This window comes from Taudactylus pleione, unplaced genomic scaffold (assembly GCF_031769625.1).
Source record: "Taudactylus pleione unplaced genomic scaffold, aTauple2 ptg000198l, whole genome shotgun sequence".
Classification (NCBI taxonomy): domain Eukaryota; kingdom Metazoa; phylum Chordata; class Amphibia; order Anura; family Myobatrachidae; genus Taudactylus; species Taudactylus pleione.
This window is the reverse complement of record NW_028284600.1, coordinates 7,697,692-7,722,991: the sequence shown is the minus strand read 5'-3', so window position 1 is coordinate 7,722,991 and position 25,300 is coordinate 7,697,692. Positions and strand designations below refer to the sequence as shown.

At 44.0% G+C, this 25,300-nt stretch overlaps 1 protein-coding gene across 1 annotated transcript; it reads right to left on the bottom strand.

Annotated features, from left to right (window-relative positions):
- Nucleotides 1-485: 485 nt before the first annotated feature.
- On the bottom strand, nt 486-17,382 carry OAT (ornithine aminotransferase). Its single transcript, XM_088476887.1, has 10 exons — nt 17,299-17,382; nt 12,151-12,377; nt 10,693-10,917; nt 9,662-9,757; nt 7,966-8,093; nt 5,202-5,324; nt 4,991-5,119; nt 4,186-4,299; nt 3,908-4,052; nt 486-1,278 (listed from the first exon to the last, which is right to left on the bottom strand). The coding sequence occupies exons 2-10, from the start codon at nt 12,347-12,349 to the stop codon at nt 1,118-1,120; spliced, it is 1,320 nt and encodes a 439-aa protein (XP_088333013.1). The 5' UTR covers nt 12,350-12,377; nt 17,299-17,382; the 3' UTR covers nt 486-1,117.
- Nucleotides 17,383-25,300: the final 7,918 nt, after the last annotated feature.

Sequence of the window (25,300 nt, the reverse complement as noted above, 5' to 3'; positions counted from 1 at the left end):
TTGTACATATTGGCTGCACACACTGAACGATGTGGCTGTCATGTCATCCCGATTCAGGCGGAAACTACATATTGCACCGACAGACTCAGTGTATAGCCAGATTGAATGAAGGAGAAAGCTCCTAAACTGTACATTGGCCTACCTCCCAATCATCCCGATTACATTGGGACAACCTCTAATTGGAATCTCGGCCCCATCATGATCAGGACTGAATTGTCCCGTTTGCCTAGCAGTTAGGAGCAGAATAGCTGTGAACGGGTGCATGTGGCAATGAAGAGGCAAAATATGGGGACGAGATTGAGATAACAGGCAGCCTAACTCATACTGATGTGGTAACACCCCCTGTCCCAATTCACCAACACCCACTGTTGGAAGTTATGTATGTGTTACATTAGACAGACTAAAGGACTGCCTAGAAGTTTTAATGACTTAGAATATGGTTGCAGTAATAAAATGCAAAATACACAAATGAAATTCAGACCATGTAGGATGACATTATCCATTTACTCTGGGTAGACATTTTTACATGCTGGACCAGGATTTTCATGGCAAACATCTGCACAGTAAGAGAAACAAAAGGATAGTAATGTCTCACTGTTCTGTAGGGGCTACTGGCAGTAACACTATTGTGCACAGCAAATTGCTGTAACTTTTATTGTAAAGTCTAGAATCAGGCGTTACAGGGCGAAAATATTAAGTCATGTACAAGGGGCGTTTTACTTAAATTTTAAATAGACTGTTACCAAGAACAAGCTATATTTTAATCACCTTTACATAAGAAGCAGAACTTAACTAGAAATAGATTATTAAATAACATCTACTTTAATCACTACAATACATACAGCACATTATATTAAACACTAAGTACAAGCACAGATAACTCAACGTTTTTATGACCTTACTGGGGCAAACTGGATCATCATTACCCATCACAAAAAAACTTCCAGTCCCATCAATTACAATACAGGGATGACGACCAGCTTACTGCCCATCTGTTCATTAGTGAGAAGACCAAGTCCAGTGAACCAAATTCTAGAAACTCTAAATGTTTAGAGTATTCCATGTCCCCAAAGGAACGCCAACATGAGGAAATTGTATGAGAAGCCAGAAGATCTGCTCAAAATGAAAGCAGTGTCTTGTGGATGATTTCAATGCACTCTTGCAACTCATGCTCGTTGATTGTTAGAGGTGGTGCAAACCGGATGATGTCTCCATGAGTGGGTTTAGCTAGAAGTCCATTATCCCGAAGCCTGAGGCACACCTTCCAAGCATCACATTCTGAAAAGTCCAAGACACAAGTCAGCTTAACATTATATTCAGGAACATCTTGTCCAAGCAACACCCTTTCACTTACTATTAATGGCCTTTAGCAATCAGGCAGATCTAGCCACTGACAAACCTCATTGCAATAATAAAACAATATAGTTATGCATCGTTGTTCCAGAACTCAATGCTAAACAATGTTATGGATGGCTACTGAGATGCAGATGTTAGAGAAAAAAAATATCTGGTCATTTTTAACGGCTCATCACTGTCCATTCATAGGGTAAAATGCAATGTGTTCCGGAGTGTGAAGTCCAGCGTTACAGTCACTGGATATTTTCATGAAGGGCATTCCCAATACCCGTGCAAATTCATTAGAAAGGTAAGTCGTGGCCATCGCAGTAATGTTGCAGGTGAATTCTGCAGTGCACAACCTATGTGAAGTACATAAAGGGACGACAAAATCTGGAACCCCAGAAAAGTAGCAGGATTCTGTAGGAGTCTGTTAGTGGCCTAAAGCAAAGTATTGGAGGTGGTTCTATGTGGTGTCACATGGTTGATTTTTTGCATGATGAAAAATTATAGAAAGTAGTATTTCAGCATATACGTGTCTAGAGACATTTTAATGTATCCAAAAATAATCTAGTGATTTTGCAGTGTGTACATACAAGTTTATAAACAGTTGGGAAAAAACTTACAACTTCCATCTGCAAGTTCAAAACACCTTTACAATAAGTGTATAACCTGCCCCACATCATTTACACCTCTAGCATACCAGTCCCCCAACATTCGCACCTCTAGCATACCAGTCCCCCAACATTCGCACCTCTAGCATACCAGTCCCCCATCATTCGCACCTCTAGCATACCAGTCCCCCATCATTCGCACCTCTAGCATACCAGTCCCCCATCATTCGCACCTCTAGCATACCAGTCCCCCATCATTCGCACCTCTAGCATACCAGTCCCCCATCATTCGCACCTCTAGCATACCAGTCCCCCATCATTCGCACCTCTAGCATACCAGTCCCCCATCATTCGCACCTCTAGCATACCAGTCCCCCATCATTCGCACCTCTAGCATACCAGTCCCCCATCATTCGCACCTCTAGCATACCAGTCCCCCATCATTCGCACCTCTAGCATACCAGTCCCCCAACATTTGCACCTCTAGCATACCAGTCCCCCAACATTTGCACCTCTAGCATACCAGTCCCCCATCATTCGCACCTCTAGCATACCAGTCCCCCATCATTCGCACCTCTAGCATACCAGTCCCCCATCATTCGCATCTCTAGCATACCAGTCCCCCATCATTCGCATCTCTAGCATACCAGTCCCCCATCATTCGCACCTCTAGCATACCAGTCCCCCATCATTCACACCTCTAGCATACCTATCCTTGAAATCATGTTATGCTGTGTTATGATATTTATGAAATGACAGCCAACAAGAAATTCCCATACAATTGAGAATACCAATGTGGAATAAATGTAAGTCAGCCAAACTACAGGGGGTCATGATTGGAGCATGTACATTCTTTAGGATTGAGGAGTTATTCGGTATAGGAGGTTTATCTGAGATTAGGCGCTAGGCAGCTAGCAGAGGTGTCAGCACTATGCAAATGAGAGTTTAGCTAGTACAGTTTAGTCTCATTCCAGTGGATTACGTGGGTGCTTTGTATATAGAAATCCTGGAGATAAAGGCTGTTCAGCTCGGAATTTCATTCAGTATTAGGCTACATACAGATGGCATTTGTCTGTGGCACGCCAAGCTGTGCTTCACTTTCTGAAAGCAATTCCTAATAGATGTAGAATAGGACTAATTGTCCTCTTGACACATTCCCATGGAACACTGAAGGGCAGTTTGTAAAACTGAGCAAACTTTGGGGTTTAATAACAGACAACGATGGGATTATTCTGACATAATTGAAGATTACATTTTTGGAATTTTGAGCAACACTTCACTGATCAGTCGGTACAGATAGTGCTCCAGCAAAGACCTGCCACTGTTTTTAGCTGCTGTCATTCCTGCCACAAATGTCCATATGCTTCAAGAGATAAGTGGTTTTAAAACAAATGCAGGGTGCTTGCATACAACTACAGGATGTTCCAGACAACCATTTTAAAATCACTGCCACAGTCGTGCAGCCAGCACCCGCAGCACAAAGTAAAGTGATCGCATCAGTGATCACTTTAATTTTACACATGGCAGGGACAAGCTCCTGTCCCTGCGTGTGTTTAATGGTACATCCCTGCTATACATAATTTCTCATTGCTTAGATAAGAAATTATAATTATCGTGTCTAAGACCCAATTAATAAATATACCCCTAAATCATGAGATCTAGGAACCAACCGGAAACTACATATGAAAAACAAAGTGACCAGTAAACCAGCTTAAATTGGCATAGTCTGGGGAAGAGGTCTTCAACTGCAATCGTACCAACAGGTCATGTTTTCTGTATTTTTTTTAATCACACACAGGTGAGTTGATCTATTTTGCTAGGTCATTAATTATCCCACCTGTTTCTATAGGCAGAAATCTTTAAAACCTGACCCGCTGGTGGCGTTTGAGGATTGGAGAGGAGAGCCTATGGTCTGGAAACAAGTGACATCACTGCTTTGTAGTTCTAGAGCAGCTTACCTTGTGTCTGCTTAATGACGATGGCGTTCAATAACCCTTTCCCTCGGACAGTAGTAACTATGTCTGAAGGACTCTTCATCAGCTCAGCTCTCAGCAGCTCACCCATCACCATGGCGTTTTCTGCCAAATTTTCCTCTTCAATCACCTGTAAACGAGGTACACCAATAAGCCATGGGTAGATTACTCAAGGAACGAGAATTCAAAGTAAAGCATCTGCCCCAACTTTATGAATAAGGAACACACAGTCACAACAGTGTGATAAGTAAATGAGATCTTACCTCTAGAGCGCTTATTGCCACGCGGCAGGCCAGGGGGTTGCCACCATAGGTGGAGCCATGTTCTCCTGGCTTAATAGTGAGCATCACTTCATCATCGCAGAGTACGGCAGAGACCTGGGCAAACATTGCAAATGTTTAGTCAGAAGATCTAATATACTCTATATAATCCTTCAAATCCAGGACAGGCATCATGCGCCAGCAACATTTACACTATTTTAAGCTAAAATAGATTTAAAAAAAAAAAAAAAAATTTAGTATAAGTAGAAGGAAAAACCACACCACACATCTGCCAATAGCTGGAAAGGCTATAAAGTAGACCGTTCATGCCAGTAAGGTAGGAAGCCAGTTGAAAGTGAAAAGTGTTTGATCTATATCAGGGGTTCTCAACTCCCAGTCCTCAAAAATCACCAGCAGGTCATGTTTTGTGGATTTCTTTAATCTATTTTGCTGGGTCAGTAATTATGTCACCTGCTTCCCCAGACAGAACTCTTCAAAACATGATCTGTTGGGGGAATTACTTGAGGGTTGAGAACCACTGGTTTATATGAAGGAGCAGCAAAGCCATCTCGGTGCTCCTAGAGCAACTTTGTCAAAGACGGACAATTTTGCCTTATCCCACAATAGCGTCTGCAAACAGACCATGATGCAATGCTGAACAAGGTTTACATCACTATATAGGAATTAAATCCTTAATAGAGAAAACTGAATGACCACCATCTATGTTCGATCTAATTTCTACATGCTCCGGGAAATGGTCAATTCTATAATGGCCTAGTATAAGCAATATAATCCCATATGTGCCTACAGGGTACACTCCTCCAGACAGGGCTTTTCCTAGCACCACAATATCGGGGTGAACATTCTCGTAATCTACTGCCAGCATCTTCCCAGTTCTGGCAAGTCCAGTCTGCACCTCATCGGCAATGAACAGCACCTGCAAAGAGACAGATCACCATCACACATTCTGTGGTGTAAATAGGAGGTTCTTCATGTACAGGATTTAAAAATCAACCTACATTGTGTGCGGAGCACAGCCGCCTCACTTCAGTAAGATAGCCTTCATCAGGGACAATGACACCCGCCTCACCTTGAATCGGTTCAACCATAAATGCAGCCACGTTGGGGTCTTGCAGCGCTCTCTAATTAGAAAACAATATAAATGCCAAGTGTCAACTAACCAGTACTATGCAGGATACACAAATATAGTCTGTTGGACACACAAATGAGCATGACTTGGACTACGGTCCTCAGTCGTTACAGTTTATCATAAGATAGTTGGTCATGCAGCAGATCTTTCTGCACCCACAGATGGTCCAATCCATACCTAAGTAGTGACCCTTCCATACATAGGTGCCAGCTCTGTGGGTTTTTGATGGTAACGCTGGAAAGAGATGACCTGTTTTGAGGACTTCATACAAAGAAGAACCACATGAAGTCCTTAACAGGTTTGCATTCTCCTCGCTCTGCCACTTGGTTTATGTATAAATCATCCATGTAGAGTCATAGGATGCCATTTTAGGAGCTAATGTACAAAGCACAGCATAGTTTATACGCAGTTTTACTGTACCCATCTACTATTAAAGTATTACTTTTGCCCACAAACTTGAGACACAAGGTTAAGATGCTTCTAAATGAGAAGATCTACATGCTTAGGGCTCTATTTTTACTAAAATAAAGTGAAAAAGGGTGTTTTCACACCCTTTTCACATTATTTTAGTATCACCTGTAGTTATTACAGGGCAACTGGAGTAGAATTAGTAAAATTCTACTCCAACCCCTAAGTATCACTTATTTTTAGTATAGCAGATCGCATTTCCCATAACTAATGGGAAATGTGATCCAACCATAGTTACTAAAAATAAATTGTAAAAAAATATCGGGGAAAGCCCTGTGATAATAATGCCACCTGGAGGTGGCGTTATCCAGGGTCTCCCCCAGTTACCGGGCTCCCACTCTGCTCTAAATGGGGAGAGCAGAGGCGGGAGCCGGTACCAGTAATCAGCTGTGTGGTCTAAACAGACCGCAAGCCGATTGCTGTAAAAAAAAGAAAAAAAAAATTGAAACATTTTTGTTTTTTTTTACTTACCTGAATCCAGGGACCGGTGATCGGGCCTCCGGTGATGGCTCCTCTCCGGTCAGCTGGTCTCCCACAGTGCACTGCTGCCCGGTCATCAGGTGATCGGGTCCCAGTGCAGTATGGGAGATCACCTGATCGGGAAGCCCGGAGAAGATCACCGGAGGCCAGGAGAATTGCAGGTAAGTGTAATGAAGGGAGGGGAGGGTCGCGGGGGTCCGCGATCGCGAGGGGTGGGGCTTAGCATCAGTGGGGGGTAGCAGCGACGGTGGGTCGGCGCATGCGCGGGCTCTTAGTCGCAGTATTTTCTCGGAAAATACAGCGACTAGAGTGCGGATGGGATCCGCAGGGACAGAGCTTTATCGCAAGCTCTGTCCCTGTAAGGGATTTATAGTAAATCCCTGTGATATTTGCCTGAATTCGCAATGCGAATTCACTCGGTAATATCACACTACAATCCGCATTCAGTATGCAGATTGTAGTAAATAGAGCCCTTAGAGTTATAGCTGAAAACCCTGATCTCTCTACAATTAGGCCACACATGTAGTAGGTGACCTAACTTGAACAAATCTAGCTGATTGTTATCAGGTAGAACAAATCACATCTCATGATCACACACACACACACACACTTAGTGGCAATGAGAAATGACTTCACTGTGTTGTCTGCTGTAAAGAGGAGACAGGTTTCTCTTTAAAGAGCACAAAATGGTTTAAACAGTGACAGACTTTATGGTCTAGCCAGGAAAGCAGCAGACAGTACATTAATACAATACATAAAACTGAAGTAGCCTGGTATCTGACGCAGACATCCTCAGGAAAGTTATTTTCCAGTTAGGAAGCCAGATCGTGACAAAGGTAATATTTACCCAATTCTCACTAATCCTCATGTAAAGATAAGCCTGTCCGTTAGAGGGACAAATATTGTGGTTCTGAGAGCTGGTGTAACTACTTAGGGTTCTTACTGCATTAGGGGCCAAATTCAATTAGAGGCGAAAAGTCGTGCCCGGCGAAAAGCATTCGCCGCTGCAATCTTTTCGCCTCATTCGCACGCAAAGTTTTTGTGTAGTTTCCCAAGGCGTGCTCCTGCTTTTCACCCTATTCAATTCCAAAACAGGCGAAAACACAGACATCCGAATGGCTAAACTGGTGAAATGTATAACTTATGTTGGGGAAATCAGTCTGTACCCCATAAAACGCCTGACACTGGAAATCAATATAGAAGTGTATTAATAGCCCTATTAAATGTATTTTGTGTTCTTAAATTGAGTCAAAGGGCTGTAATATGCATATTTGCATAAGTGTGGAAAAAAACTTTTATATGACCTCTACATCACTGTACTAGAGGGGGAAGAGCACTGGATGGATTTGAGCACAGCTATTTTGTATTAAAGGGATGTGTGGGATGTGGAAGGCAGGAGATATGACTTCCTGAGTGCTTACAGTGCTGTGAACCTGCCTCTGGGTGGTGAAACTTTTACGCCTGTATTTGCCTATGGACTTTTCACATATGCGAAAAAATCATGGAATTGAATAGGGCGATACGTGGGAATGTGGCGAAAACCTCGCATCGGTGAATGCTTTTTCCCCCTCTAACTGAATCCAGCCCTAGGTCTAACAACTTTTACAGCAATAGGAGCTATGTGATCAAATTATAGATTTACTTATAACACATAGGAAAGAACACACGAGAGACAGACTGCTTACCTCCAGAGCAGGGAGATCATTATATGGAATTATTTTAAAACCAGGCATAAATGGTCCGAATCCCTCGTAGCTGGAAGGATCTGTAGAGCTTGATATGGCAGACATGGTCCGTCCCCAAAAGTTACCAGCTGAGCAAAAGAAACAGAAGTCAGCCACAAAAATTCAATTGTATAAAGTGTGAGAACAAGTTAAACAGTAACGGCATCTTTACACCAGACTGATGTTCAGGAAAAGGCAATTCCAAAACAATCCCCATTCAAAAAAGGCAAATAGTATTCTCCTTTTCAGTGTAACCGGCCCACTACAAACACAACCTAGAACTAATAGTACTACTGACATGGAGCAGATATCTGGATTTTCAGTTTACATTGTAAACGGCTTATACAGAATATCTAAGCTAAATGTCTACAGTACACAGGATCTCCTGCCCAGTGAAACTAGTACAGTAACAGTGGAGTGCAGTCACTATAGATTTAATCTGGTCTGTCAAAGCCTCACAAGTACTTGTCACCTATGGTTGGCTAGCCACAGCACATCGTGTACACTAGGGCCTTTATTAAATGTTACTATGAGGCCCACAAGTCTGCAGTGACTTCTGTTATGATCAGTACACACTGCAAGTATAGGAGACCTCACAGATACAATCTAATATGTAAACAAAGGTAGAGTTATATAGAAGGTGCAGTGTTTAAATTGTAGGGGTATATTTACTAAAGTGCGGGTTTAGAGAAGTGGTGATGTTGCTCATAGAAACCAATTAGATTCTACTTATTTATCTAGCACCTTCCAGAAGATAATAGCTAGAATCTGATTGGTTGTTATGAGCAACATCTCCACTTCTAAAAACCGGCACTTTGGTAAATATACCTGTAGAGTAAAGTTACATACAGTGGTAAGGCAAAAGCCGGGGATTCCCTAGGGCAGTCATTTAGACTTCTGACTGAGAATAAAACAAGAATGATAGCTCTGATACATCAGGTCTCAGTCTATGATCACTTTTGTATTGGCAATGGATTCTGAAGTGTGTGCCAGAGAGCCCGGAGAATGAATCCAGACATCAATGGCAGACAGTTGGTAACCGGGAATATAAGCTAACACTACTTAGAATTTGTGAGCTACAACAAAGAGCACAATCGCTATCCTGACTCTGGTGATTTGGTATCGCTAATTGGTGAGTTATCACATTTTGGGCCGTATTTATTATTTTTTACTAAACAATGATAAAAGTGGTATTTTTCATCCTTCTCATTATTTTAGTATCACAAATTTATTAAAGAGCAATTAGAGTAGCTTTCATGAAAAACTACTTTATGCCCTTTAATTCCCATATTTCTATTCCGATACTTGTAATGTGAAATGTGATCTGCCTGAGTTTTACTAAAAATATATGGTTCAAAATTACCGGTGGATTCCCCGAGATAGTAACGCCACCTGGAGATGACATTAGTCCCAATACATAAAAGGGCTAATATTAAAATATAGTTAATGTACATCTGCATCTCTATGCAAACAATATATGAGTGAGGCACATGTTATTAGCTGGTTTTTAATCAAATCATAACTAAAACAAGTGACCGACATTTCATCTGATCAGACAGCAGAACACATTAGCTATGTGGGACAGTTGCAGGATAGAATTGATCTATGAGGAAAACTTGAGCTGGTGCTAAAGCCAGGCCAAGTATGTACAACTTACCCGCAAAAATAATCTGCGCCTTGTACTTGGGAATTCCTTTCACAGTGTACGCCCACTTCCGGGCCAGCTTGCATGCGGTTTCTCCACCTTCAACACCTGAATAGACAGAGAAGTAGTTACACAAAATAGAGTAAACTCAGTTATCAATTTAGGTCTCCTGGACTTGCAGCTTTTGTTTCTCTTTGAAGGTTCTGAGTTTTCCAGTCCAGCTGCAGACATGGAATTTTCAATTTCAGGGCCAGATTAAAGGTCTGTGGGGGCCCTTGTGCAACAAACATGTGGGGGTCCCTATTAAATGTGTACAAACTGGGGGCATACACAATGGGGACCTTATGCAGAGGCCATAGTAGTGATGCCCCTTATGCAGTGCCCCCAGTAATGTCAGTGCTCACAGTAGTAGTGTCCCATATGCAGAGCCCAGAGTAGTATTGCCCCCAGGAGTGGTGCCCCTTATGCAGTGCCTATTCAATACCCCCATTAGTAGTGCCACCTGTAGTCATGCCCCCTGTAGTAATGGCCCCGTAGTAGTGCCCCAGTAGTAATGCCCACCCCCACGAGCATTGCCCCCCTCCCACCCCCGAGCATTGCCCCCAGTAGGAATGCCCCCCCACCGAGCATTGCCCCCAGTAGGAATGCCCCCCGAGCACGTCTCTCCCATAGTGCACACTGCGTGAGCCGGAAGTCGGAGCTCACGAGTGTCACCTTGTAGTCCCTGCACAGCCGCTACCTAAAGGATCAACAGTTGGCAGCTTATACTCAGTGAAGTTGCCAGCTTTCTGATCCTCCATGTTGGTAATGGACTGGGAGTGTGTCACTTGGCTATGATGTCACAGTCAAGCGCCACAGTTCCAAAAAATGGAAGATGCTGCCCCACACTGCACAAGGTAAAGAGCACAGTTGAGCGGTGATGCGGTGTTGGGGAGGAGCCAGCAGGGATTGATTAGGGTGCCTGACAACAATGTACTTGATGTGGATACTGTATAAACCATAGCTTTGCAGTGCACTAGTGAAGCCGGTTTTGCACTTCTTACCTGTGTTCATAGGCAGGACTTTGTTATAATTGAACAGTTTTGTTATGTACTCCTCGTATTCCCCAAGTACGTCATTGTAGAAAGCCCTGGAGGTGAGAGTCAGCTTATCTGCCTGAGACTTTAAAGCATCAATGATCTTGGGGTGACAGTGCCCCTGGTTCACAGCACTGTAAGCGCTCAGGAAGTCATAATATCGCCTGCCTTCCACATCCCACACATGAACACCTGGGAAGGAAAGGTAAATATAGGCCTTTAATGCAAAATAGCTGTGCTCAAAGCCATCCAGTGCTCTTCCCCCTCTAGTACAGTGATGTAGAGGTCATATAAAAGAAATGTATTTAAATGCTTACATGTTACGACTCAGAAAGACCACAAATTCCTGCAGATGTTTGTGACTTTATATCTTTCTCCCCCTTCAGGAAAAATGACTGTAAAGGGCAGAAAGTAACTCCCAAAACCACATTCCATTCCCCACAGTATGATCAAAGCATTTTTTAGACTTAATTTGCACTTGTACAGTCGAATTACAGAGTCCTTGGAATAATTGCCTGGTACAGACAGCCACATAGGGGTGCATGGGACAGACCACTAGCAATCATGTAACTACAAGAGAATGCATGCAAATACAAAATAAATTGTTATTACAGTATAACACTCCTATAGTTACCTGCACCCTACTCTATAAAGGTTACCCAGCATTGTCACAACAGATCAGTACTAAGGCTGCATTGTGCTAGCTTGGACTAAAACAGGAGTCATAAGTAACAATTAACCTGACAAATGTGAATAAGATTTTATACCTTCAGGTAAAATGATGTCAGTCTATCATACCATATCGCCCAACAGTTCCAGGGGTCAGTGTGGCTTTAGTCATGGCCTATCGAACCTGGTGTGTGGTAGAGTGGGTACCTACTAAGACTACATTGTGCAATTGTCACTCTTACCTACTAGGTAGTCATCTCTGACCGATAGAAAGCCCTACCAGCAGGACGGTTTAGCAGACCCAAAGCTTGCCTATGTCCTTTGTGCAGAGTTAAACTTGAAGAATAGCAGCACAGTGGTTAGCATTGCTTCCACAAATGCCCAATGGCATTTGTGCCATTATGCCAATGGAACAATTATCCCATTATGCCAGTCTGAGCTCAGTGTGTCCTATGTTGGTTATCCCCATGTGTGCGTGGGTTTTCCCTGGCTGCTTATGTTTCTGCTCATACTCCAAAATCACACTGGTCAGTTAACGGATTTCTGGGAAGGTTAAGCCTAGTAAGGGTTGCAACCTACAACATTTTAACCATAAGTTCTTCTTGAACAGAGGCTGATGTGGATGATTAAAGCTGGAACTGTAGAATGCTGTGTAACATGTAGGCACTGTATCCAACAGCCCTTTCCCATTAACGTGGGTCATACTCTGTGGTTGGGGGAAGAGGGGGCGAGGAGACCATACATTACAAAACAAACCTTTCCCTCTTTCAAGAGCCACGGGAAGTGGGTGGTAGTTGTGTGCCCCATATCTGGCCTCTCTTTCAAAAACGTATTCTGATGTTAACCCTTCTTCGTCCGGATTCGCTGTGGCAGCTGGTCCCGCTGAGCTCATGGAAGCTTTGAGGTTACTGCACAGGGCACCCACGGTGCGTCTCTGGATAAGTTTGGAAAACATTGTAGAGGCAGAGAAGATACTAGGCTATCTGTGAACAAAGAGGATTCTGCTTAGAACATCAAAGGGAGGCACATTAAATATGCAGCGACAATAGGTAAATTCCTCTACACGCCCACGGCAGTAGCCAATCGTCAACAAGATGCCACTGAAATATCACACAGCTTTTCGCTGCCAAATCGTTGTTCTCTATTCGCACACGATGACCATGAACGCACACCCAAGATTCAGCAAATAAACTTGCTCTGCCAAAAATTTTCAACATAATTTTGGCTCAGACTGGACTTTCCAAAGTGTTCAGGTTTACATAGAATCCAGTCCTACAGCTGTTGCTATGTATCTAACAGCTGTTGCTATGTATCTAACAATTCCAAAACCAGTGTCACCATGTAATGAAGCGCTGTATGACGCACAGGTCAGCTCAGTCAGACTGCTGTATGATGCAGCAACAGAAATCCTTTACCTAAAACTTAAACACCATAAATATCTTACTTTTTTTTTTTAGTATTGGCAGATCCAATATCCAGTTTAAAACCCAGCAGCAAGAAAACGTGAACATTCTTCCTGCATTATCGTGCAAGTGGTTGCCTGCCTCAGGATAGCTACACGGTATAGAGTTTAACAATATTTTCTTTCATATGAGCATCATCAGAATCTTCTGACCAGGACACTCCAAAAAAAAAAATATATATATTGTAACTTACCACTACCAAAAATAAAATTCCTTTCAGCACAGATATCCTTAAAACCTGGGCTGTTAGTGCGGGTTTGAGGACGAGAGTAAAAGACAGATATAGTTGAAGCATTTGATAGCCTGGGGGTGTATCAACAGATATGCTGCTTGGCTCATTTAGGCATGGTTTCATTGGTAGAAAAACCCCAGCCCATGACACCGCCTCCTAATGTACTAAAGGTCACATGCGTTAAATGTTTACATTTCAAACTGCCATATATCATGTGCCAGTTAATGTGCAAATTAAACTTTCCACAACACAAAGTAAATGTGTTAAAAGAACTATACCTGCAAGGTCAATGGTTTCAAAACATCTATTCAAAAAATATATATATCTTCGAGCAATCAGTATGAAGAGGACTGGCGTAGCTAAACTACTAAACAAACGACTCTAGAAATGTTATCTGTAAGACCCTACAGCAAAGTTAAATATCCAGGGTTAGATTGAAGTTCCCACAAGATATAGCCGTACAGAAATATTTTAAGAATTTTGCTTCAGTCTCAAAAAAAAACTTATGGTAGTTTCCCTTAAATATGCAAACTGACTCTTCACTGTTGTTGTGAATGTGTTGTACTTCCAGCTGCCGCTCTAGGCAATGTGGAAACTATCTATATAATTAGTTCTGTGCCAAGCATTGCCCACGCTATTATTGAATCAGCCCCTTCTATATGCCCGGGTCACACATTTAGCAGATTTTATAGACAACAAAAGAAAGCTCCAATTTCCCTAATCCTACTTCACCTCCCTAAAGCTCAGGAACCATGTCATTATTGGGGATGTAGTCAATATCCCAGTGGACGAGACTCCAGCAGCTATTGATCTATATCAACGCTGGCATCCCGCCGCCGGGTAAAATGCTGATGCCGCTAATGCTCTTACAATCTAGATACCAGCGTCGGAAACGCGATCGTAAGAGACCAGACCCAGGTAAGTGCTAGCCGTGGGGGAGGGAGGTTTAGGTTTAGGCACCCCCTGGGGGGACGTAAGGTCAGGCACCCACCCAGGGAGGGTTAGGATTAGGGGGGTCATGGTTAGGGCCACTGGGGGGAGGTTAGAGTTAGGCACCCCCCTGGGTGGGGGAGTTTAGGGTGGGGGAGGTTTAGGTTTAGATGCCCCCGAGGGGGACTTAGGGTTAGGCACCACCCTGGGAGGGTTGGGGAAGGGGGGGGGGGTAGGTTACTTACCAGCCAGGGTTGGGATCTCCCCCTGTTGGCCTTTCACAGTCAGGATTTGAACTGGTGGCTGAACAGCCGCCGGTATTTCAATCCCATTATTACAATTTACAAGTACATTTTATTTTACACTGCAGTTTTTCAATGAAGGCAAATAAAGAGAGGGGGAGAGAGTGCTGAACTTTTTTTTAAAAGTCTTTACCCGAGTGTTACTGACAGTAGGCATTGCTCACACTTACGTAGTTTATTTTTGGATTGCATCAGCAAGGAAACATCTGAGCGACAGACAAATGCCTACGTGTGTAGCTTGTGGCTGACTAACTGGCCTCGGTAACACCCCTCCACACCCCAGCCAGTGGTTACACAGACATCTACACACCCACCTAACACCAGGTTACCTTGAACTCACCAAATGGAAATATAATATATTATGTCCTGCAGTTCAAGAATTTTTGGCAAGCGGTCATTGAAATGGTATACTAGCTAAACCAATCAGAACCATGCTTGCCACGTATAACACGAGCTAGATGTCAGTAAGCAGTCAACACGTGTTAGCTGGGAACCGGCACCTGTAAGTCAGCCAGGCTGCATTTAAATCCATTCATTCATCCTCAGATTTTCTATGATTCATCAGTTTGGAATTCTATAAACACCTCAATCCACCCATATCACAGCCAGGCCTGCCAGCACAGCACTAAGCTTATTGCTGAGCCTGCTCATAAATCATTTCTTTTACACCAGTGATAGGCAACCCAATACACTACAGGGGCCACATTGGGAAGCCCTCAACGAATTAAGAGGGCAACATATTAATGAATACCTTTAACCAATGAAAGAGACCCTTATATGTAATAACACATGCCATGCACTTTAAACAATTACTACAAGCTAAAACAAACAAATATGACACCAAAGCAGGGAAGAGCTGGAGGCTGCGAGTGAAGACTTGGAGGGCCGCCTGTAGATCATTACTGATTTATACTGTAAAAAAAAAAAAAAAATATATATATATACACACACACACACACACACACACACACAGCTTGTACTAACTATACTAAAGAAATCGTAGATATAGTCACTGAAGGCAAAAGCTGGTAACATTTTGTCCAATAGTTTACAGGATGATTACAAAAAAAAAATGTGTGTCCAACTTAATCAATCTTAAGGTGCGTACACACGGTACGATATCCATGAACGATAATGATATCATTCAACGATAAATCGTTCATTTTTATGCAGTGAAGAACCAACGAACGACCAACGATGCACGTTCCCGCATGGACGATAACGATATCTATGGTCGTCCATACATGCAGGCCAACTTGGATGATTTCATCACGATTTGCATGTTCAGAGATGTGGCAGGATGACTTCACTGAAAAATCTATCAGATATCTTTGTGTGTACACCCAATACTGTTTGTCCTGCACTTCAGAAAAGTACAAGGGAAATCATTCAGCGATATCGTTGGCTGTGCAGATCGTAACCGGTGTATGCAGCATTAAAAACAATATAATCCAACTTAATAAATATATACACAAACTTCACTTGCCCAAAAGAATGTCTGTCTCTGCAAACTGGTAAGGGACTAAATGACCATTTGTCATGTGTGATCCTAAATGTTAGATATTGTCATCAGCAAACAGTGGGCATTTTCTAAGATTTGTTGGCAGCCTCTAAAAAAAATTAGTTGCTTTAGCTAAAAGCTAACATTCCCAATCAGGGCAAAAATGCAAGTCAGCCTTAAAATAATTGTGGGGAAGGGGACATCTAGGACCTCTGATTGGGACTGGCAAGTGAAATGTCACTCCTCTCAATTCCTGCACAAACCAAAGCAGTGCTGTAAAATGCCGATACGAATACTTTAATCATTATTATGGACAGAGTTGACCCTAGCCAAATTAGTGCCTTAGGCAAGATTTTGGTTGGTGCACCCTTCTCCCAGCACAGATCACATAACAGCACAGCACCCCTCTCCCCTTTCCCAGCACAACACCCATGACCCCTCTCCCAGCCCAGAACATAACACAGCACCCATTACCTCTCTCCTAGCACCCTGGCCCTCACCCAGAACGACACAATGGCACCCCTCACTTGACCCAGCACCCCAATACCAGCATAGCACCTCCCTCACCCAGCACCCTGGCCCTCATCCAGCACAGTATCCCCCTCTCCTAGCACAGCGTCAGCACCCACCCTCACCTAGCACCTTTTTCCCAACAGTGAGCACCCCAGTCATCTCTCAGTTACAGACTTTAAGCGCAGCCTGCAGAGCCACCCAACTTGAGGTACAGCTGGTGGCAGATCCATTTTTCCTGCTCAGACTGGCAGGCCACTTCCCGTTGCATGCCGCCCCAGAGCCAGCCCGGCGCTAACCACTAGTCACTGCCCAGGCCAGAGTCTCTACCCAGCCGGCAGCAGGTGCTCCAGCCATGCCTGCTCCAAACCTCAGCCGGCCTTAGGTGGGCTTGGATGTCCCTAGGCATTCCAAATGTCCTAGGTATTTGCTTAGTTTGCCTATGCCTAGGGCCAGCTCTGATACAGACTAAATTAAGCTTTCAGCAGGAAGAGGTGTGTTAATCAATTCTGTATTTTTGTGCTGCTGCCCAAGGCACCAGCTAATTGACTAACGCAGGAGCATCTCTAGTTAAGGATTAGCAATCTGGACCAACCTGTGGCCTCGAGATTTCCAGCTGCAAGCACACCCCAACAAGGAGAGGCTCAAATAGCATTACACTAAGTTCTATAGGACGACAAGGAAGTAGTAATGTCTCATGTACTGCCAAAAGCAAGCAGGTACTGGGTTGGCGGCTCAACAATGGCAGAGGGAAGAACAGCTGTTCACTATGGGTTATGCCATAACACTTAGCTGTCAGACTGCTACATGAGGGGGAGACGGGAGCAGGCATGATCGTCCCACCAAAGCTGCAGCGTCACAGTCTCCCTGTAATGTAAACCAATGCACAGGGATTGCTCAGTCACATATCGCTCACGGAGCACAGATCGGTAGGAGAGAACAGGCCGACCTGCGCTGCCCGGTTACCTGCTGCACCGCAAATCCAGAGACACGAACCTGCCGCCGTCTTCCAGCTGAGAACGAGACCACGCCCCCTCCAGGCCTTTTATCCGAGACAGAGGCAGCGTGACGTTAAAGCAGAAGTGACAGATGATTGGCCACGCCGTTGACCTTATCGCCAATCAACTGCCTAACCTGAGCCATCGCCCCTCACCGGCCCTCATGCTGACAGAGAAAGGGGAGTGGGCGGGGCCACAGGAGAATGCTGAGCCGGGCGGTCTGACAATAGCGCATTGGCCTATTATTTCTATATATCCTAAATATGTGTCTGTGTGTGTGTATTATATATATTTATATATGTATATTATATTCTGTAATCTGTATATATTATATATAGTGCCTGTGTCACCAATCAAGCTGATTATTATATACGTCACTAGAAGATAGATGAAAGAGGGTCGTATTTATCAAAGATCATTTGTGTTATCGTTCTCACACATAGCAGGGATTTTATTGCCGCAATAGTGACATGGGAGAGCATGTGAGACTAAAGTGGAAGAGGAAAGCATGTGAGAATATAGCGATAGGGGAAAGCATGCAAGACTATAGCGATAGGGGAAAGCATGCGAGACTATACCGATAGGGGAAAGCATGCGAGACTATAGCGATAGGGAAAAGCATGCGAGACTATAGTGATAGGGGAAAGCATGCGAGACTATAGTGATAGGGGAAAGCATGCGAGACTATAGCGATAGGGGAAAGCATGCGAGACTATAGCGATAGGGGAAAGCATGTGAGACTATAGCGATAGGGGAAAACATGTGAGACTATAGCGATAGGGGAAAACGTGAGACTATAGCGATAGGGGAAAGCATGCGAGACTATAGCGATAGGGGAAAGCATGCGAGACTATAGCAATAGGGGAAAGCATGCGAGACTATTGCGAGACTATAGCGATAGGGGAAAGCATGCGAGACTATAGCGATAGGGAAAAGTATGCGAGACTATAGCGATAGGGCAAAACATGCGAGACTATAGCGATAGGGGAAAGCATGCGAGACTAAAGTGGAAGAGGAAAGCATGCGAGACTATAGTGATAGGGGAAAGCATGCGAGACTATAGTGATAGGGGAAAGCATGCGAGACTATAGTGATAGGGGAAAGCATGCGAGACTATAGTGATAGGGGAAAGCATGTGAGAATATAGTGATAGGGGAAAGCATGTGAGACTATAGTGATAGAGGAAAACGTGAGACTATAGCGATAGGGGAAAGCATGCGAGACTATAGCGATAGGGGAAAGCATGCGAGACTATAGCGATAGGGGAAAGCATGCGAGACTATTGCGAGACTATAGCGATAGGGGAAAGCATGCGAGACTATAGCGATAGGGGAAAGCATGCGAGACTATAGCGATAGGGGAAAGCATGCGAGACTATAGCGATAGGGGAAAGTATGCGAGACTATAGCTATAGGGGAAAGCATGCGAGACTATGAGACTATAGCGATAGGGGAAAGCATGCGAGACTACAACGATAGGGGAAAGCATGCGAGACTATAGCGATAGGGGAAAGCATGCGAGACTATAGCGATAGGGGAAAGCATGCGAGACTATAGCGATAGGGGAAAGCATGCGAGACTATAGCGATAGGGGAAAGCATGCGAGACTATAGTGATAGGGGAAAGCATGCGAGACTATAGTGATAGGGGAAAGCATGCGAGACTATAGTGATAGGGGAAAGCATGCGAGACTAGTGATAGGGGAAAGCATGCGAGACTATAGTGATAGGGGAAAGCATGCGAGACTATAGCGATAGGGGAAAGCATGCGAGACTATAGCGATAGGGGAAAGCATGTGAGACTATAGCGATAGGGGAAAACATGTGAGACTATAGCGATAGGGGAAAACGTGAGACTATAGCGATAGGGGAAAGCATGCGAGACTATAGCGATAGGGGAAAGCATGCGAGACTATAGCGATAGGGGAAAGCATGCGAGACTATTGCGAGACTATAGCGATAGGGGAAAGCATGCGAGACTATAGCGATAGGGAAAAGTATGCGAGACTATAGCGATAGGGCAAAACATGCGAGACTATAGCGATAGGGGAAAGCATGCGAGACTAAAGTGGAAGAGGAAAGCATGCGAGACTATAGTGATAGGGGAAAGCATGCGAGACTATAGTGATAGGGGAAAGCATGCGAGACTATAGTGATAGGGGAAAGCATGCGAGACTATAGTGGTAGGGGAAAGCATGTGAGAATATAGTGATAGGGGAAAGCATGTGAGACTATAGTGATAGAGGAAAACGTGAGACTATAGCGATAGGGGAAAGCATGCGAGACTATAGCGATAGGGGAAAGCATGCGAGACTATAGCGATAGGGGAAAGCATGCGAGACTATTGCGAGACTATAGCGATAGGGGAAAGCATGCGAGACTATAGCGATAGGGGAAAGCATGCGAGACTATAGCGATAGGGGAAAGCATGCGAGACTATAGCGATAGGGGAAAGTATGCGAGACTATAGCTATAGGGGAAAGCATGCGAGACTATGAGACTATAGCGATAGGGGAAAGCATGCGAGACTACAACGATAGGGGAAAGCATGCGAGACTATAGCGATAGGGGAAAGCATGCGAGACTATAGCGATAGGGGAAAGCATGCGAGACTATAGCGATAGGGGAAAGCATGCGAGACTATAGCGATAGGGGAAAGCATGCGAGACTATAGTGATAGGGGAAAGCATGCGAGACTATAGTGATAGGGGAAAGCATGCGAGACTATAGTGATAGGGGAAAGCATGCGAGACTAGTGATAGGGGAAAGCATGCGAGACTATAGTGATAGGGGAAAGCATGCGAGACTATAGTGATAGGGGAAAGCATGCGAGACTATAGTGATAGGGGAAAGCATGTGAGATTATAGTGATAGGGGAAAGCATGTGAGACTATAGTGATAGGGGAAAACATGTGAGACTATAGAGTGATAGGGGAAAGCATGTGAGACTATAGTGATAAGGGAAAACATGTGATACTATAGTGATAGGGGAAAGCATGTGAGACTATAGTGATAGGGGAAAACATGTGAGACTATAGAGTGCTAGGGGAAAGCATGTGAGACTATAGTGATAGGGGAAAGTATGTGAGACTATAGAGTGATAGGGGAAAACATGTGAGACTATAGTGATAGGGGAAAGCATGTGAGACTATAGAGTGATAGGGGAAAACATGTGAGACTATAGTGATAGGGGAAAGCATGTGAGACTATAGTGATAGGGGAAAGCATGTGAGACTATAGTGATAGGGGAAAGCATGTGAGACTATAGAGTGATAGGGGAAAGCATGTGAGACTATAGAGTGATAGGGGAAAGTATGTGAGACTATAGAGTGATAGGGGAAAACATGTGAGACTATAGAGTGATAGGGGAAAGCATGTGAGACTATAGTGATAGGGGAAAGCATGTGAGACTAGTGATAGGGGAAAGCATGTGAGATTATAGTGGTAGGGGAAAGCATGTGAGACTATAGTGATAGGGGAAAGCATGTGAGACTAAAGTGGAAGAGGAAAGCATGTGAGACTAGTGATAGGGGAAAGCATGTGAGATTATAGTGGTAGGGGAAAGCATGTGAGACTATAGTGATAGGGGAAAGCATGTGAGACTAAAGTGGAAGAGGAAAGCATGTGAGACTGTAGTGATAGGGGAAAGCATGTGAGACTATATTGTGGAAAGTCAAAGCATTGGAATATGTGAAAAAGATTCGCCTATGAATAGCAGTAAAAAAAAAGTACAGAATTGGAGTTTTCGGGTGCAATGCTGCAGGAGCCACCCTTCACCTTTGGGACAGTTCCCCAAAGGTAATCTGCGTCAAAAATATTTTTTAAAAAGTATTTACATCATCCCCAAGAAGTACATTCGTTTTGGGGGCGAAAAAGTTCAAAGTTGGGGGACAATCTAAAAAATTTGCTAAATAGACTCCAGGGGGGTCCCCAAGTATGTCCCAGGTATTTTTAAGTTTGCAGGTGGTTGCGGCCGGTGGATTTTTTACGATTTTTAAAAGTTCACTTTAGCAACTTTTTCATGTACCCCAATTTTGCTGGGACTACTTAAATTGAACAAAAAAAACCTGCAAATGCTATTCTTCACCACTTCTGCAATAGAAGCTATTGAATGCATATAAGTACCTTAAATACCTTCAGCAGGGCTATTCGGGGGTATCTACAGTGATCCCCAATGTCAGACCATCTTTTGGGGGGTGTCAGGATCATTTCCCCAAATCTGGCAGTACTTTTCGCATTTTACGGTTTTGCCTGCTCCCGTTTTCTAATTGAATACGGTGGAAATCGGATATGCGCGCAATACTTTTCCACATTGAAAACCAGCAAAGTGGTCAAAAAGTAATGCATGCGAAAAGTACGGACTTTTTGCCTGGAATTGAATATGGCCCTACAATCGCAGGGGAAAACATGCGAGACTATAGCGATAGGGGAAAGCATGCGAGACTATAGCGATAGGGGAAAGCATGCGAGACTATAGTGATAGGGGAAAGCATGCGAGACTATAGTGATAGGGGAAAGCATGCGAGACTATAGTGATAGGGGAAAGCTTGCGAGACTATAGTGATAGGGGAAAGCATGCGAGACTGTAGTGATAGGGGAAAGCATGCGAGACTGTAGTGATAGGGGAAAGCATGCGAGACTAGTGATAGGGGAAAGCATGCGAGACTATAGTGATAGGGGAAAGCATGCGAGACTATAGTGATGGGGAAAGCATGCGAGACTATAGTGATAGGGGAAAACATGCGAGACTATAGTGATAGGGGAAAGCATGCGAGACTATAGTGATAGGGGAAAGCATGCGAGACTATAGTGATAGGGGAAAACATGTGAGACTATAGTGATAGGGGAAAGCATGTGAGACTATAGTGATAGGGGAAAGCATGTGAGACTATAGTGATAGGGGAAAGCATGTGAGACTATAGTGATAGGAGAAAGCATGTGAGACTATAGAGTGATAGGGGAAAACATGTGAGACTATAGTGATAGGGGAAAGCATGTGAGACTATAGTGATAGGGGAAAGCATGTGAGACTATAGAGTGATAGGGGAAAACATGTGAGACTATAGTGATAGGGGAAAGCATGTGAGACTATAGAGTGATAGTGGAAAACATGTGAGACTATAGAGTGATAGGGGAAAACATGTGAGACTATAGACTGATAGGGGAAAGCATGTGAGACTATAGTGATAGGGGAAAGCATGTGAGACTATAGAGTGAAAGGGGAAAACATGTGAGACTATAGTGATAGGGGAAAGCATGTGAGACTATAGTGGTAGGGGAAAGCATGTGAGATTATAGTGGTAGGGGAAACCATGTGAGACTATAGAGTGATAGGGGAAAGCATGTGAGACTATAGTGATAGGGGAAAGCATGTGAGACTAGTGATAGGGGAAAGCATGTGAGATTATAGCGGTAGGGGAAAGCATGTGAGACTATAGCGATAGGGGAAAGCATGTGAGACTATAGCGATAGGGGAAAGAATGCGAGACTATAGCGTTAGGGGAAAGCATGCGAGACTATAGCGATAGGGGAAAGCATGCGAGACTATAGTGATAGGGGAAAGCATGCGAGACTATAGTGATAGGGGAAAGCATGCGAGACTATAGTGATAGGGGAAAGCATGCGAGACTAGTGATAGGGGAAAGCATGCGAGACTATAGTGATAGGGGAAAGCATGCGAGACTATAGTGATAGGGGAAAGCATGTGAGATTATAGTGGTAGGGGAAAACATGCGAGACTATAGAGCGATAGGGGAAAGCATGCGAGACTATAGCGATAGGGGAAAGCATGCCAGACTATAGCGATAGGGGAAAGCATGCGAGACTATAGCGATAGGGGAAAGCATGCCAGACTATAGCGATAGGGGAAAGCATGCCAGACTATAGCGATAGGGGAAAGCATGCGAGACTATGAGACTATAGCGATAGGGGAAAGCATGCGAGACTATAGCGATAGGGGAAAGCATGCGAGACTATAGCGATAGGGGAAAGCATGCGAGACTATAGCGATAGGGGAAAGCATGCGACACTATAGCGATAGGGGAAAGCATGCGAGACTATAGCGATAGGGGAAAGCATGCGAGACTATAGTGATAGGGGAAAGCATGCGAGACTATAGTGATAGGGGAAAGCATGCGAGACTAGTGATAGGGGAAAGCATGCGAGACTATAGTGATAGGGGAAAGCATGCGAGACTATAGTGATAGGGGAAAGCATGTGAGATTATAGTGATAGGGGAAAGCATGTGAGACTATAGTGATAGGGGAAAACATGTGAGACTATAGAGTGATAGGGGAAAGCATGTGAGACTATAGTGATAAGGGAAAACATGTGAGACTATAGTGATAGGGGAAAGCATGTGAGACTATAGTGATAGGGGAAAACATGTGAGACTATAGAGTGATAGGGGAAAGCATGTGAGACTATAGTGATAGGGGAAAGTATGTGAGACTATAGAGTGATAGGGGAAAACATGTGAGACTATAGTGATAGGGGAAAGCATGTGAGACTATAGAGTGATAGGGGAAAACATGTGAGACTATAGCGATAGGGGAAAGCATGCGAGACTATAGCGATAGGGGAAAGCATGCGAGACTATAGCGATAGGGGAAAGCATGCGAGACTATAGCGATAGGGGAAAGCATGCGAGACTATGAGACTATAGCGATAGGGGAAAGCATGCGAGACTATAACGATAGGGGAAAGCATGCGACACTATAGCGATAGGGGAAAGCATGCGAGACTATAGCGATAGGGGAAAGCATGCGAGACTATAGTGATAGGGGAAAGCATGCGAGACTATAGTGATAGGGGAAAGCATGCGAGACTAGTGATAGGGGAAAGCATGTGAGACTATAGTGATGGGGGAAAGCATGTGAGACTATAGAGTGATAGGGGAAAACATGTGAGACTATAGAGTGATAGGGGAAAGCATGTGAGACTATAGTGATAGGGGAAAGCATGTGAGATTATAGTGGTAGGGGAAAGCATGTGAGACTATAGTGATAGGGGAAAGCATGTGAGACTATAGAGTGATAGGGGAAAGCATGTGAGACTATAGTGATAGGGGAAAGCATGTGAGACTATAGTGATAGGGGAAAGCATGTGAGACTAGTGATAGGGGAAAGCATGTGAGATTATAGCGGTAGGGGAAAGCATGTGAGACTATAGCGATAGGGGAAAGCATGTGAGACTATAGCGATAGGGGAAAGCATGCGAGACTATAGCGTTAGGGGAAAGCATGCGAGACTATAGCGATAGGGGAAAGCATGCGAGACTATAGTGATAGGGGAAAGCATGCGAGACTATAGTGATAGGGGAAAGCATGCGAGACTAGTGATAGGGGAAAGCATGCGAGACTATAGTGATAGGGGAAAGCATGCGAGACTATAGTGATAGGGGAAAGCATGCGAGACTATAGTGATAGGGGAAAGCATGTGAGACTATAGTGATAGGGGAAAACATGTGAGACTATAGAGTGATAGGGGAAAGCATGTGAGACTATAGTGATAAGGGAAAACATGTGAGACTGTAGTGATAGGGGAAACATGTGAGACTATAGAGTGATAGGGGAAAGCATGTGAGACTAAAGTGGAAGAGGAAAGCATGTGAGACTGTAGTGATAGGGGAAAGCATGTGAGACTGTAGTGATAGGGGAAAGCATGTGAGATTATAGTGGTAGGGGAAAGCATGTGAGACTATAGTGATAGGGGAAAGCATGTGAGACTAAAGTGGAAGAGGAAAGCATGTGAGACTGTAGTGATAAGGGAAAGCATGTGAGACTATATTGTGGAAAGTCAATGCATTGGAATATGTGAAAAAGATTCGCCTATGAATAGCAGTAAAAAAAAAGTGCAGAATTGGAGTTTTCGGGTGCAAAGCTGCGGGAATCACCCTTGGGACAGTTCCCCAAAGGTAATCTGCGTCAAAAATATTTTTTAAAAAGTATTTACATCACCCCCAAAAAGTACAT

Bases quoted from the DNA above. Each gene is read 5' to 3' on its own strand.
- OAT (XM_088476887.1), bottom strand. From the start codon at position 12,349: ATGTTTTCCAAACTTATCCAGAGACGCACCGTGGGTGCCCTGTGCAGT. The intron at 10,918-12,150 runs GTTTGTTTTGTA...TTTCCTTCCCAG, and splicing joins GGCTCTTGAAAGAGGGAAAG to GTGTTCATGTGTGGGATGTG. The intron at 4,300-4,990 runs GTAGGCACATAT...ATGTTTGCCCAG, and splicing joins TGTCTGGAGGAGTGTACCCT to GTCTCTGCCGTACTCTGCGA.